The sequence below is a fragment of the Vulpes vulpes genome, chromosome 12 (genome assembly GCF_048418805.1).
Source record: "Vulpes vulpes isolate BD-2025 chromosome 12, VulVul3, whole genome shotgun sequence".
NCBI lineage: Eukaryota > Metazoa > Chordata > Mammalia > Carnivora > Canidae > Vulpes > Vulpes vulpes.
The window spans coordinates 175957286-175973927 of NC_132791.1; the positions used below are offsets into that span (position 1 = coordinate 175957286).

General features: G+C 36.9%; 1 protein-coding gene across 1 annotated transcript in view; it reads right to left on the minus strand.

Moving 5' to 3' along the window:
* CNTNAP4 (contactin associated protein family member 4) overlaps positions 1-16642 on the minus strand; it is a 242524-nt gene that overhangs the window by 13249 nt on the left and 212633 nt on the right. Inside the window, exons 18-21 of the mRNA XM_025993077.2 lie at positions 10200-10439; positions 7959-8183; positions 6392-6525; positions 5610-5697 (exon numbers count right to left, since the gene is read on the minus strand). Of these exons, the coding sequence (XP_025848862.1) occupies positions 5610-5697; positions 6392-6525; positions 7959-8183; positions 10200-10439 (687 nt within the window). The remainder of the gene's footprint in view (positions 1-5609; positions 5698-6391; positions 6526-7958; positions 8184-10199; positions 10440-16642) is intronic.

The window sequence follows — 16642 nt, forward strand, 5'->3', positions numbered from 1 at the left end:
CAAAGCTATTGCTCAGCACAGAATGACTGAAAAACATCTTCAGGCTTTTCAAAAACTCTTCTAACATAAAAACAATCCATAAACAGAAACTCTGAACTTCATTTTACAATGAGTTTTGGACATAAAAACAAATGTAATGGAGCCTATTAATTACAAAGGAATGTGAACCAAGTTTGTCTGATGCAGCCTGGTTCTTCCCAAACCTCGATGGACCAGAGAATTGCTGCTGTCAGGGTTCTTGCACCATAACGCGTCTGACATAAAAAAGTAATAGTAACTGTAAACGTCACTCAGCCTTTGAACAGTGATTTTTTGGTCATTCTACAATAGGTTAAATTATATCATTCAAGATGTGAACACATTTTTCTATGAAAGGTTTTATGCAATTTCAGGATTGTGTAATGATCTCAATTGAGATTTTTTTTCCATGTGCGGCACTGTGACCCAACGAAAACTTAATGAGTTAGCAAAGCAACTTTATACCTGCATATTTCCTTTGATTAATTACATCTTTGAGAGATCTCTTCTTTTTTTTTAAGATTTTAGTTATTAATTCATGAGAGACACAGAGAGAGGGGCAGAGACACAGGCAGAGGGAGAAGCAGACTCGATGCAGGGAGCCTGATGTGGGACTCGATCCCGGGACTCCAGGATCACGCCCTGGGCCAAAGGCAGGTGCTAAACCTCTGAGCCACCCAGGGATCCCAAGACCACTCCTTATATAATGTCCAATTTTAGAGTTCTCTTAAAGGACCCGAGATCAAATCCCACGTTGGGCTCCCCCGGTGTATGGAGCCTGCTTCTCCCTCTGCCTCTCTCTCTCTCTCTCTCTCTCTCTGTGACTATCATAAATAAATAAAAATTTTAAAAAATGTTTAAAAAAAAGAGTTCTCTTAAAGGAGCTGATTGAGGAATCATTCACTTTGGCATCAGTACTTAATCTATGTGAGCAATACACTTAACAGAGAAATGACATCAGACTGTCTTCCTTTTGGAAGGAAGACCAGAAAGAAAAAAAACTGCTTCCTCTCATTTTTACAAAGGAAACAGACCAGAGTAACAAAATTTAATTCCACTCATCGTTAACAAACATGAGTAGCAGTTATCAAGCAAGGGGGGTAATTTTTAGGTAATAATATCAAATTGTACAGCGATGACACAGAAATCATCTCTAACCCTCTATTACACTTAACAGACAACGCTAGCAGAATTCACATTTCATTGCTCTTACGCTGACTGACCAGTCTCAGCTTATCTCTAGGCTGGCCTGGCCAGCATCTCCTTGCTTTGTGCCTCAAACTCCTGAAGTATCCAACTCTCCTGCCAACCTCATTCTCTCTTCTCATCCATCAGTTCCTGTTCTTTAATAAAGTCACTCACACAATAGTGTCAGTCCCTGATAATGACTTGATTTTTTACTTATTCCTGGTGCAGGTGCATTTTAAAGCATGTCAGTAATTAAAGAAATAAACAATTGCTTTCTCTTTTTTATCTTAGAAATTATTCTTGTTTTATCATTGTACAAAAGGTGCCTAGATTTGGCAGCTGATAAATATATAATTTGAGATGTGTGACTTGTGCTTTTATCATTTGGTATTTTTTTTTGAAGTGTAAGTAGAGCTCTGTTTTATTATGTTTGACTGCCAAGTGAAAGCGATGAGGGTGATATCATTGTCAAAGGAGCCGACTCGTCCTTCCCACCTGGAGCACATCCTCCTAATTATATGAGCCTCTGACAAAATCCCAATGTCTACCATACCATTTGCTCTATAATTAAAATCAGATAACACGTTTCAGCAACCTGAATGTTCTTTGGGACATGACACTTTGATCTATACTCATGAATCATGATGAGGAGAAAGGTGTTTTTAAGTTTCTAGGTATGGCCAGTTCAAAATAATGTTGCTAATTCTCTGGAAACACAAGGATGAAGCCACTCTATGTACCGAGGATGTTTTAATTGTTAAAATATTCAAAAATCCACCTGATGAAGGAAAAACAGTAAGCAGATTTCTTACTGCTTTCGTTTTAAGCCGTATTTTTCTTTTAAAATTTGTTTTTAAAATAACGATTATCTTAAGTGTCATTTCACAATATACTTACACAATCAGGACTCAGGTCATCTGATTGATCTTTCTTCACCTCTAGGCACTGAAGCGAGTTTTACATAAAAGATTTCTGACACACTGGAAATTGTTCTTAAAGCTCTTCAGTGGAGACTGAGTGCTTGTCCTTTCCTTGCTGACTACAGACATTTACATCTGGCCTAATCTCCACGCAGTAAGCCGAGGTACCTCCTGGCTCTGGGTCCTCAGAAGAGATGAATAATGACTATTGATCAAGATCTCTAATATGCAAAAGCATATATAGAGCACTCAGAGTGAGTGAAAATCATCATCCAGCTTTTACTAAAATAAATCATAAGACTATTACAACATAGAAAAGTATTTAGATACAGGATTCAGAGCTTAATTTTATAGTGAGTTATGAATATGAAGAGCAGATTTAATGTAGTTGAAGTTGATCGTAGGAGGATCTGAACTAAGCTGCCTGGTGAAAACCTTGATCTTCCCACCACAGTTCCCAACTGCTAGTGATTATTATTGTAGAAGTTATTGAGTCCTTAAATATTTTAAGTGTAATAGGGAGTTAGAGATGGTTTCCGTGTTGTCATAATACAGTTTTATATTATATCTAAAATTTACCTTCCTTTTGAGTATCTGCTAGTAATGTTTGGTCACAGTGACAATAATCCAAAATTATCTCACAGTTCTAAATTTAAATCTAAATCTAAATTTAAAATATGAGTAATGGAGAAAGTTGAAAGAGGGAAAATATGTCCTTTCTGGGTTTCCATCTAAAATGGCAGTGAATGGTCATATCTTCTGTCCTTGGTTGAAAAGGCAGACAAATTACAACTCCCCCCGCAAAAAGACTGATGAATGTTTATATTCTGCTCTCTTAAAAGAAATATTCAGAAATTATAAAATGATACAAATATTTTAACTCATTTTTTTGGAGGGTAATTTGGAACTATTTTATCTTAAAGCAACCTAGGACACATTATACTCAACTGGATACACAAGAACGTTTTGTATAACCATTATGTGTATGCCCAATAACCATGAGCTCTTTGAGGGCAGGTGTAACGTCCACCTTGCTGAATGGCATTCTCTGTATACATGGCAGGTGATCACAGAGTATGTGCTAGATGAATCTGAGCCAAACAGGCTTCCACATAGGAAAAACATATTGGTAAGCATTGGGCCCCGAGAAAGTGCCTTGCAGACCTCCAACTAGAGGAGAGTAATTGAACAAGAGCCTCAGCTTCCAGACTCTGAAATCTATCTTTATACTTGGGCCAAGACCATGGTTCCTGTGGGTGGTTCCCAGCAGTGGCTGATCATAGCAGAGGTTTCTAAGGGGTTCCTCATTCTGGGAAACAGGAGATTCTCCTGATGGCTAGTTGACTCAAGGGCTCCCCAAAGACTGCTCAACCCCTCTGAGACTGCACAGATTTCAAGGATTCTTTTAACTTTTCCTCTCTCTTTCCTTCATTTGGAGGCAGAGTTGCATGGCCATCTGATGGCTCTGCCAGTCTTGGCCTGCTCTGTCTCCACTTTCTTTTTTACAAGTGTTCCCTGAATAAAATCTTCACATGGTTAATTTTGTCTTAGCAACTGCTTCTTGGAGGACCCAGTCTAACATAATAAGAAACTCCAAGACTGAACACTCTCTGGAAAATTAATAGCTCCATTTTAGCATCTATTTTATTATAAATTAATATACTATATTAAAATATAATAATATACTACATATATTTTATTGTAAATTCATATACCACACCAAATTTGACCATAAATTATTACTTTCCTTTGAATTACAAATGACTTAAAAAGAGCATTAGCCCTTGGTCAAGATCCACACCTTAGGTACATGCCATATAAATTCTTATCTATACTTTTAGAAGAATGAGTTGATTCAGACTATAAAATTCATTGTTGAATCTGGACTTTAATCTTACTTCTCAGTATGAGTGATATGCATTTTAATAATATGCTATTCTTGAATAAAAACATTAACATCTTTAATTCCCTACTTATCTCTCGACTCATTTACAAAAAGGGAAATATTTATATAATGAATCTTATTATTCCTCTGTTTAATTAATGCAATCCTCCTAATAGAATGCCGATAAGTTTCCCAATTGTTTTATAATACATTTAACATATTTCTACTCACAAAAAGTATTTTCATCAGTAACTGTGGCATTAAATTTGAAGATTTTATTTCTTCAGAAATATGATTGTATTAACATTATGCATGACTGTTAAAATTTTCTATCTTGTGTTTTACATTTTTATGTAATGCCTCGTCTCAGACCCTGCTAGACTGAGGAACTCTTGAGATCAGGATTTGTTATATTTACTTGATTTTTTTATTACTATAGTTGAATTTACATAATTTACACAATGAAACTCACTTTGAATTTTTCAGTTAAGCTTCCAAATATCTAAGAAGTATTTTGCACGTGTCCACTCTAGCATACGGAGAGAACATTGCAATTTGTATTTCCCGTTTGTTTGGAGAATGATTGCACACAATTTTGGTGCTCATCACAGTCCTAAAAAGCCTATAAATATTTATAAATTTAACTATTAACCTTCTCAAGGGCCAGTATTTTGATCATTCACCCGTGGTTTTAATCAAACAGTCTCAGGATTCTGAGATTATGTACAGAGTATGTAAGGAATGATTAGTCAAGGTACAAATAGCTGAAGAGTTCAAAAAATAAAACATTCCATTTACTATCTGGGGCAAAATATTCCAGGTTATTGTCAAGTATCAAATAATAAATGAAAATCAGACTGCAAGAGGTCCCCCACCCCCACCAAATAATGTGAAATTATAATTTACTTATAGCTAAAAAGAAAACCCTTTCAAAACGTACTGTCCCTCTTTCCATTTAGTCTCTGTTGGCAAGTATTAAAAAATGTATACATATACATTTTGATGTTAAAATAGTAAGAGTATGTTTCTACTTCAGTGCTAATATCAGAAGTAATTGGTGGATATAAATAATAATCACATTTAAATAAACACTGGGTTCCAGCAAGAGCGGCAAGTCACTATCACATTTCAACAAGGTAAACAGATTCAAGCCAGAACCTAAAGCAGATTCATGAACTTGAAGAAAAGCAATTGCGCCCCCCACCCTTCTCTCTTAGGCCTGGGCCTGGTTTGATCATTAGATGACAGCCTGTGTGTTTGGCAGCTGATTGATACATAGTCTGTTATTTTTACCTTTATTGTTTGATCTTTTGGAAGTGTGAGAACAATATCATGTTTCGTTATGCAGAGACCACAGAAGCATTACTACCAAAGGACCATGCTTGCTCAGCAGGAAGTCCCTGCACATGGTTACATAAACCTCCCAGAAGGTACAGTTTCTGCCTGGATCATCACTCATTTTGTAATTAAAATAAAGCAGGAGATTTCTTTTGGCATGATGAATTTGTGTGTGGCCTATGTGCACGTGTGTATATTTGGAATAGGACTCTTCTGATCTTTATGCGTCATGATTAGGGGAAGGTCATGCCTTTACTTACCTAAAATCCTGCCCAGTACAAGAGACCTGATGGCACTGAATTCTGTACCTGATGACAGGTGGACTTGTCTCTTTGCATTCTCATCAATCTATAGAATTGTTACATGAGATTAAACAGCCAGATGGGATGCCATTTTGTTGGGAAGAGAACAGAAAGCAAAGGAAGACAAAAGAAAATGATAAAATAGGCAATTAATTAGTATGTCCCCAAAGAGTTAGAAAAACAAATCTAAAAAAGTCATTCACAAAGATGGAAACTTATTGTACCCTCAGATATCAGTGCACCCCAACCTTCTATTCCCTTATATCAGTCTAATTTTCTCACTGTATGAGAAATCCAAAACTTATGGTAAAGCTAAAAAAAAAGATACTTTTAGCTAGGTTAGTATTTTCTCTTGAGTCATTCAGCTACGAAATTTTCCTCTATGCAGAGGGCCAAAACATTCATGCTTTTCTTCAAAAGCTGGTAGAGTGAACAATTCCATTGGTTTCATTAGAGTAGCAATACCCCTACTGAGTGGTACATATGATAAAATAGATGGCTTTCCCTCCTGAACAATGTGTAACATTGACATTTTTGGTATCAGCTATCAGTAATGTCTTGGACAGAATCTTTATCCTTTCAAAAACTAGGCCGCATTTGACAGTCTGTCTATGGCGTGGGCAAGAGCAGCACTGGAAGGATGTCTTTAGTCTATTCATTATCGTAATTCTGCTGACAGTCCTTCATGCTGGGAAATCAAAACGGTGACCACTACACTTCCGTTGAATTTACTGTATTACCTCTACAAAGACCACTCCTTCCTCTCTGTTAATGTCCACGTGGTGAAGCTGCCCATCCGCCATGTTTTTGAAATCAAAGTTAATGACATCAGGTTCTTGGTATCTATTTAGTTTGTACCTGATCTGCAAACTTCCTAAAGTAGGGAAGAGAAGTTATGGTTTTAGTTAAATTGTACTTTAAGAACTACTTACAAAAACTCAGAGTACTCTTTTTTAGCTACTGATTTCTGGTGGAAAATTCACAGTAGCTTATTTGGATGTTTCTTTTCTTTATAATTCCCAGAAGTCGGCTTCTATGTCAAATTGCACCACTTTCCAGATCAAGACCAAGCATGTTGCCAAGAAGCAGTCTTTCCTGCAAATATCTAATTTTTCCCCTACAAGTCAAATATGCAGCTAAGTGTAAGCAGGTCTCTACACTAGCCTCTAGCTTAAAAAGATACACCTTAGTATATTATGAAATGCCAAACTATTGTGGAATATTGCATTAACATGTTTCCATAATCTCATCTTTGAAAAAACACACCTGTCACTCCTAAAATGCAATTGATTAGTGGAATTTTTATAAGCAAATGGAGTTTTACTAAAGATGAGAAATATTTCCAAGTAGTCCTGGTCATAGACTTTGGAATGAAGTTAGGATTAAATGAATGGTTTTTAGCCACACTTACCATGAGAACTAATATTACTCACTTAGCTGCCTGCAAAATGCCAATTAATTTATTTCACAGGGTATCTCCAATTTAACAAAGAAAATATCCTAATGCATAAATAAGCTTCAAGCTCAAAAGGTACACAAATGAAGGTAAATATACTTATTAAACGATATTATTTTTATTTTAGTGTTCAGTGCCCTTGAGCCATATTTATTTTAGTTGAAATGATATATTCAAGTTTATAAATTTATTTTCCTTACTCAATTTATCTATAGAATTTTTATCTTTAATCTGAATATAGGGAGGAGAAAAAACATCAGCAAGTGGTTTTCTGTGACAAAGTTTCTGTAGCATACACATATCTTAATCCACACAAGTCATTGCCCTGCACTGATGTGCCAGCATCTCCCGTGACTATTTCATTGCGGACCACTAGAACCAACAGATTTGTGGACCTTTTCTTATATATAATGCTAGGTTGTTAACATCCTCTCAAAATTTCTCGTTTTAATTGTAGGAAATATTTATTATATACAAATAGTCATCTTACTTCAAAATGAACCACAAAATTGATACTGATATTACATGGAATATCATAAAGAGCTTTAAGCAATAATAAAATATGATAAATATTTTATAGAAATAAAAAATTAACATTGAGTGTGTGAAATCATCAAAATTATAACAAGCTAAAGCTATTTTAATAATTTTAAGTAATCCTTTCAGATTAAATTTCTAGGATAGTATTGAAAAACAAAGCTCAATACAAAAAAAAAAAAAAAAAAAACAACAACAACCAGGCACACTTCTTGTTTGTAGTTTGAAAGGCAAGAACATGAGAATGATCCATATTATTACTAATCTAATGTTCTAATTCAATTTTCTCTCACTCTCATCTAAAAAGCACTCACCATTTTTGGCAATGATAACTGAAAGGTATTCTTTATAAAAGGAGCTCACATAAAGCAGTAAGCTTGGTGCTCGTGTTGTTCGAAAGCTAAATTTGATCATTTCTCTGCTCAGCTTCATATCACCATGAAATGAAGCAGCGTGGGAGCTGGAATTTTTACTTAAGGAATAATTTTCTTGAAAATTGTAAATCAGAGATGAGCCAGATCCAAAATATGCAGAAATCTCTGAAATGATACACACATTTTATGTTAAAAAAATTAAATACAAAGATCTTGTTTCAGTTATATTATTTAATTATTAATAACAAATTGTATAGATATAACAAATAGCCCCAAGCCAGAATTAAATAACACAGAAAATTAATAGAGCTTTTATGACGGTCCTTGAAATGGCTTTATGTTAGAATTACACATAATTAACTTACTAGTTAACCTTACAATTGAAAGCATAATGCCGTCCTCTCTAACTTCAGACATAAACCGGTTTTTGGCTTTTATCTCCCTTATCATCCATTTTTTAATTTAAATTTTTAGTCCCATCTATTATTTTGTAGCTAGAATACACTTGTCTTTCTGTAATAGGAAGGAAGGACGTTTGAGGAATCATCTTACCTTCCAGGATCAAGGGCAGAAATGTCCCTTTTTGCCCACTTTCCCCCTATTTATTGTGCCCTACAAAAAGAAGCTAAATCCAGCCTTATTATAAAAGAGGGCAGTGGGCATCTGTGTAGCAGTGGATCCACATAAGGAACTATCCAGCCTCTCTTAGTTTTACAAAAGTGTAGTACTTTGCTTATATGAGATTAATATCCCAAATTTACACACACATGCATGTGCATGCACACACACACCACATGTTGGTGTGTGTATATATATATGAAAATGAGGAGGGTATTATAGGAATAATTAGAGCTGGATCCTTGAACTCTGCTTCTCTCCATTACTATAAAGGACCAGTTGCGAAACATGAGTTGTAAATGATGCTCACAGGGTAACACAGCAACATCCCCATTCCCTCGGCATTTGAAGAATGTTTTTGTGTGTTTGTTTTATGATTTTTATTATCTATAATACACTTTTTATAAGCAATATGATACTTAGCCACAGAGTAGCATTCTTGATTGCACTTAGCAAGCTGAACTAGAAATCATTTAGATTCAGAAAGTGAAGACAATTTCTTGGGAAGAAGTGGTCTTTGTTCTAACTTTATGTAGAACCCATGACCCTGAGATCAAGACCTGAGCCGAGATCAAGAGTCAGACACTAAAACCATTGAGCCCCCCAGATGCCCCCTAACTTTAAATGTAAACAGCCTCCTAGAATGATTGCAGTAATGTGTAAGTTATTGTCACAGGTTGACTTGAAATTATAAGTTAGTTCCGGTAAAAAGTAGATGACTTTTCACCCACTTTTCATGAAATAAATCCCACACGATTTCTTTACAAAGCAGGAGTTGCTTCAATTTGGAGGCAATTTTTGTGAGCCTCCTACAGGAAAAGGTTCAGTAGCCCAGACACACTCAAATAAAGCAACTGAATTAAACATGATGGCAGTTTTCTAGGAGCAACTATGAAAGCATAACAAATGTTTGTGTATTCAGAGAAGTCCGTCCAGAACACTTAATACTGCACTCAGTTCTTTCTTTCTTCCATGACATAGGTCTGTGAACAAGACAAACTGACAAATATTTCACTATTTTACTTCACAGATATTGGCCACATCATAGAGCAAACTGCCTGAGTATCTCTATTTTGTTACACGTGCATATTTAGTGGAAAAGTTATTTTTATTTTTGGAAAAAATATTTGTTTGGCAAAAAAACAAAAAAAAAAAAAACCTACTTCCTAAATCTCCTTTCACAGTTGACTTTCTTCATCAAAAATAACAATAGTGCCTTTAGTGATTTTAAAATAGAGAACCACCTCGTGGGACAGGTTGTTGATAGCCTTATCATTTAAGAGCATCAACATTAGATGGAAAAAAGGCATAATGAATTGGCCAACACCTTAAGACATCTAGAGCGAACTTTACAGGATTTATTATTAATAGATACTATTTTTTAAAGACTTGAGGCAAATAGCAATGAAATGAAATGGGGTTAGCATGAAACAAGAAATTTGCAAAAAAAAGATCAGAAATGGAAGCATTTTTTGTCTCAAATTAGCCACCCAGAAAATGACTGGAGGATGTTTTCTTCATATTGGATGGTTTTCCTGTTAGGACACCCCAAGCCATACTTACCCTTCGAGCAGAATGGCCCTGTATATGCAGAGAAGGTGCAGTCACAAGAGAACCCACTGAGCTTTTCCCTGCATTTCCCTCCATTTTGACACAATTTTCCATAGCTGCTGCAGTGGCCTCTGCAACCCGGCTCCACTCCGGGCGTCACCTTAGCTCTTTCTTCCAGGTCCAGGGACATTCCGTTCAACTGCAGAGATCGAATGCAGCCCAGAAAGCCCCTCTGTCTGGTGGCCGTTCCACCTAGAAGGGAAATACTACAAATGGAAACATGTTCCTAGGTGTTTTATTTAGGATTTAAAGACCAAACAAAGCGGAGGCCTCACAGAATGGCCAAAGTTGTGGCCTTACAGGGAATGGCCAAAACTGGATGTGTCAATAGAATGTGGGGAGTGCAATTTGTGACAGAACAGTGAAAAGATCCAAGAAGATAAAACATGATTTCTGTTTTTTCCAAAGGTTGAATTTGTTTCATGCTGGTTTTCTAAAAGGGATTTATTAAAATGTAAGTCAGAGAAGTTTTTTTTCTGAGTTTTTTTCAAATAACAAAATAAGGCTCTTAGTTTCATGCAAAATAACAGTGAGATGGATTGACAGTCTTAAGTAGAAGCTTTTTTTCTTTTTTCTTTTTTTAATTTTAAACCAACATATATTTGTGGGTGAGTGTGGCTCCATTTCTCATATTGAAACCTGGTCCTGCTGCTGGTATGATTTTAATTTATTGAGAATTATGAAAGACACCTTAAGTTCTTCTAACGACTGTGCACTGATGTGGTCTTTCGTTATTATTCTTCCATCAAAAACATGGTACTGGGCAGCCCGGGTGGCTCAGCGGTTTAGCGCCTGCCTTCAGCCTAGTGCATGATCCTGGAGACCCAGGATCGAGTCCCACGTCGGGCTCCCTGCATGGAGCCTGCTTCTCCCTCTGCTTGTGTCTCTGCCTCTCTCTCTCTCTCTCTCTCTCTCTCTCTCTGTGTGTGTCTCTCATGAATAAATAAATAAAATCTTAAAAAACAACAACATGGTAACTAAGATTATTCACTTTTGTCTGGCATATTTCCCAGCGAACTTTTTCTAAATACTGGTCTAGTTTGGATTGACCTAAGCTTGGAAAGATTCTCAATAAACTGGGGGAAAGGGGTTTGTCAGAGAGACAGTGATATAGCATTTATGGAATAATACATGACAGTATGACTTATCAAGTAACCCCTGAAGAGGTTTCCACTGTCTGAGTGGAATCTGATCCTGCTACAAGGTATAGAGGCTCTTAAACTTTAAGGAATGTGCCACACGGAAGCCTTCTTAAAAATACAGTCTCACTCCAAGAAATACTGATTCTGTGGGCCAGAAACAGGGGCTATGAATCGAAATAATCAACAAACCTCCCAAGTGGAACTTATTCAGATGGTCAGTAGACCCCACATTTTATAAGAAATGTCTAAGTAAGAATGTAAGCTCGAAAAGGGCCTTCACCCGATGTCCAGGAACACCGTAAATTGAAGGTGTTCCTTCAATTTCTACTCAGAACTTGAAGTGGGAAAATAGTACTCTAAATAGTCTGGATGATTCTACCCAGGTGCATTAGAGGGTCACGGGTCCTCGAAAAAGGAGCTCTGCCACTGAACAGATGCTGCTGCCTCACCATCAGGATCTGAGACCTGCTCTGTACAAACCGTCTCTTCCTAGGATGCGCTTCCTCCCTCCTCTACCACTTTACATAGCTAGCTCTCCTCTAGCCTTCATTAATTAACATCTCCTTATCCTCAGAGATTAAACAGGTTTTTATTTTAACTTTCAAAACCAAGAGTTGGCCAGAAAGACCCTAAAAATAGGCCTTTGTCACCATCTACCAGGTTTTACATTTTACCAACAGACTTTGTATATTACGAGAATCCCGCCATTAGATACACTTTGGTAAGGGCTGCTTCAATCACACTGTGCCCTAGCACAGAAAACTGTGCCCAACACATAATAGCTGCACAGTAGCTATTTATAATCATACTAATTAATCAGCAATTAACATTAATAACTGATTATTAACAATCAGTTAATGCACTGGCTCATTAAACTGGATGATGCCATAGGAGTGGGAGCTGGGTGCTTGATGCTTCAGAGAGAGGAACACTATTGGCCACATAGGGTAGTTTGGGTCCCCCAGCCTGGGAATGAGGACAAAACCCAAGGAATGTTTCTGAATAGATCAATCCTATATTTTTGGATAACAAACATACCATGAAGGGAAAACTAAAAGAATTCTTAAGAATTTTGGACTCATGACTCATGGCACTAATGGTATTTAGAATTCAGATCACAGACATAAGGGTCTCCATTCAAACAACTATACTTAAATTTGTGTATTGAAATTACTTCAGTTGACATAATTAGTGCCTCTTCCGTAAAGCAAATACAGTGAAGTCATATTTTCTATTTATAAATCCAGATGCAGTGTGCTATGGAACCAGATATATTCCAATTCCAGTTTATATGGGCACGCCAGGGACAAAGGAGTCTAGCTCATCCCGGAGTCTCAGAATAGCTGATAATCTTCTTGTTTCCTTCCTCCTACACTTACTCTGACTCCTCCCATTTTTGAAGTCTCTCTTCTCCCTTTATTCTTAGGACTCTTCTCCTTTTCCTTCCACATTAAAGCTGCTACTCACCTTAGTTTCAGACCTCCCTATTTATTCTCACACTCTGCTGACTCATCTCAACAGAATGTCGAGAACTGAGTTAAGTCTTTGACCAAATTCTCCTAGCATCTTTGCTGGAGTTTTGTCTGCTCGACAAGGAATCCCATAGCTTCTTCCTCAATTTCTTTCAGAAGTGTTCTATAGTTTTTAGGGCATAGATCCTTTATCTCTTTGGTTAGGTTTATTCCTCGGTATCTTATGCTTTTGGGTGCAATTAGAAATTAAGGAGTCTATCCCATTTACAATTTACACTAACAATGAGACTGAAGAAAGAGAAATTAAGGAGTCTATCCCATTTACCTTTCTTCAGTCTCATTGTTAGTGTATAGAAATGTACAAAGAGATGAAAAAATATTCCATGCTCATGGATTGGCAGAATTAATATTGTGAAAATGTCAATGTTACCCAGGGCAATTTACACGTTTAATGCAATCCCTATCAAAATACCATGGACTTTCTTCAGAGAGTTAGAACAAATTATTTTAAGATTTGTGTGGAATCAGAAAAGACCCCGAATAGCCAGAGGAATTTCAAAAAAGAAAACCACATCTGGGGGCATCACAATGCCAGATTTCAGGATGTACTACAAAGCTGTGGTCATCAAGACAGTGTGGTACTGGCACAAAAACAGACACATAGATCAATGGAACAGAATAGAGAACCCAGAAGTGGACCCTGAACTTTATGGTCAACTAATATTCGATAAAGGAGGAAAGACTATCCATTGGAAGAAACACAGTCTCTTCAATAAATGGTGCTGGGAAAATTGGACATCCACATGCAGAAGAATGAAACTAGACCACTCTCTTTCACCATACACAAAGACAAACTTAAAATGGATGAAAGATCTAAATGTGAGACAAGATTCCATCAAAATCCTAGAGGAAAACACAGGCAACACCCTTTTTGAACTCGGCCACAGTAACTTCTTGCAAGATACATCCACGAAGGCAAAAGAAACAAAAGCAAAAATGAACTATTGGAACTTCATCAAGATAAGAAGCTTTTGCACAGCAAAGGATACAGTCAACAAAACTAAAAGACAACCTACAGAATGGGAGAAGATATTTGCAAATGACGTATCAGATAAAGGGCTAGTTTCCAAGATCTATAAAGAACTTCTTAAACTCAACACCAAAGAAACAAACAATCCAATCCTGAAATGGGCAAAAGATGTGAAGAGAAATCTCACAGAGGAAGACATAGTCATGGCCAACATGCACATGAGAAAATGCTCTGCATCACTTGCCATCAGGGAAATACAAATCAAAACCATAATGAGATACCACCTCACACCAGTGAGAATGGGGAACATTAACAAGGCAGGAAACCACAAATGTTGGAGAGGATGCGGAGAAAAGGGAACCCTCTTACACTGTTGGTGGGAATGTGAACTGGTGCAGCCACTCTGGAAAACTGTGTGGAGGGTCCTCAAAGAGTTAAAAAGAGACCTGCCCTACGACCCAGCAATTGCACTGTTGGGGATTTACCCCAAAGATTCAGATGCAATGAAACTCCGGGACACCTGCACCCCGATGTTTCTAGCAGCAATGTCCACAATAGCCAAACTGTAGAAGGAGCCTCGGTGTCCATCGAAAGATGAATGGATAAAGAAGATGTGGTTTATGTATACAATGGAATATTCCTCAGCCATTGGAAACGACAAATACCCACCATTTGCTTCAACGTGGATGGAACTGGAGGGTATTATGCTGAGTGACATAAGCAATTGGAGAAGGACAGACATTATATGTTCTCATTCATTTGGGGAATATAAATAATAGTGAAAGGGAATAGAAGGGAAGGGAGAAGAAATGGGTAGGAAATATCAGAAAGGGAGACAGAACATAAAGACTTCTAATTCTGGGAAACGAACTAGGGGTGGTGGAAGGGGAGGAGGGCGGGGGGTGGGGGTGAATGGGTGACGGGCACTGAGGGGGGCACTTGACGGGATGAGCACTGGGTGTTATTCTGTATGTTGGTAAATTGAACATCAATAAAAAATAAATTTATAAAAAAAAAAAAGGAATCCCATAGCTTTGCTTATAGCTTTGGCCCGGGGACTCTGGAGGAGGGTTAGGTGCTGAGAAGTCTGGATTACAGGTGAATTCCTGGTGTATTTCCTTTATTTCGTGTTATAGTATTTTAAATCATGATATATATAGTTTATAGTATAGAGTAGTATTAAATCATGGTCTGTCAAGCATTTGACACTCTGAAGCAGCAAGTTTCTCTGATTTAGGAGTTGAACTCCCTCTGCCAGTGACATCAAAATAACTAGATAATGTGGGAGTCCAACAGCTAAATACAGTTCCTTTTCATCTGTCCCAGCTTGTTTATTCTTATTCTTATTTGTTTTGTTCTAGACAAGGAGCTAGAGGCATAAAGAATTCCAGGGACAAGCCCACAGGGCACAACAGCTGAGGAAATACTAAAATAAACACATTCAGTTGATGCAGAACAGGACAAGAATCTACAGTTGGCCTTTTCTTGCAAGGGAGTCGCTTTCTCTCCACACCAAAATATGGTCAAAAAAGATCATTTTCATTTTCTTCTATTTCTTAGATCATTTTTGGTTTGAAAAACATTCCAGTTCTGCAAGCTCTACTTAGTAGTTCTTCGCTGGGCATGGTGTCTGACACAGAGGGTACAGAATTATATGCAACTGAACTTGCCCTCAAAGAGCTCAGGGTCTAATAATGGATTTAGACTGGGAAACACATGATGTTAATGGTAGGAATAGGTACCCAGTGGACAAGAAGGTCAGAGGACGGAGATAATAACAGAAAAAAAACCCCATCGTCTGTATGAAATACATATATTTGTAATAGTGAGAAGAAAATTGACACCTAGTCCTGTAAACAGGGCTTCTGTATTGTGTACTTGTGAAGAGTTAATGTTTATCTAATCGAATAATCGAATATCTAATTGGTTTTAAACTATATTTTTAATTATCAGAAAAAAAAGGTCTAATTAGACATAAACATACATGGGATACATGTGTTGAGGATTTTTACTTTACTATTAGATTTCAAGTTAAAAATTTCTTACTTTAAGATGAACTATTCTGAAGAACACAGCCAATGTAAATACTATTGAGCTTGAAAGCTTAATTAAAGATTCCAATGACTTTTCAGGGTTAGAGTAGGTCCAATTAAAATGAGCTGCAGTTTGATTAATTGATTCTGGATGTTTCCACTGAGCTATTATGTTTGGAACTGTCTTCCAATTAATTTCCTATCAATTTACCTGCCATGCTATATCAGATATAATGAATTCTGGAACTTCACAAACACTAGGTATCCTGTGAAACTAATACTCAACCTTCCTATGTGAAGGAATAAAACTGAATCTGTCCACTTACGTAACAGTACTGGCATCTGCACCTAATAGGTGTGCTAGGTGATAAACAGAGATCGAGTCCAACCCTTTTATCATGTTCATGATTCTCAGGCAATGAGTCTAAGTGACAGATGCTATTGTCACGAAATACGAGCTGGCTCTTTCCTATGCCAATTTTTTTTTTTTTTTGAGCAGGAAGAGCTTTAATTTTTTAATGGCAAATTATTTATGTGCTGTGCATGAATCTTACTGAGGATTAATTAGAAACAACTGCATATTTTCCCAGGGGCCTAGAAAAAAAAAAGAAATCATGATCTCACATTTCTCTTTAAAATTTAAAGTTCTAAAACTTACCTGACAGAATACAGGGGCTCTCCCTGACTATGGTACTGTGACAGAAAAAGGCAGCTAAGG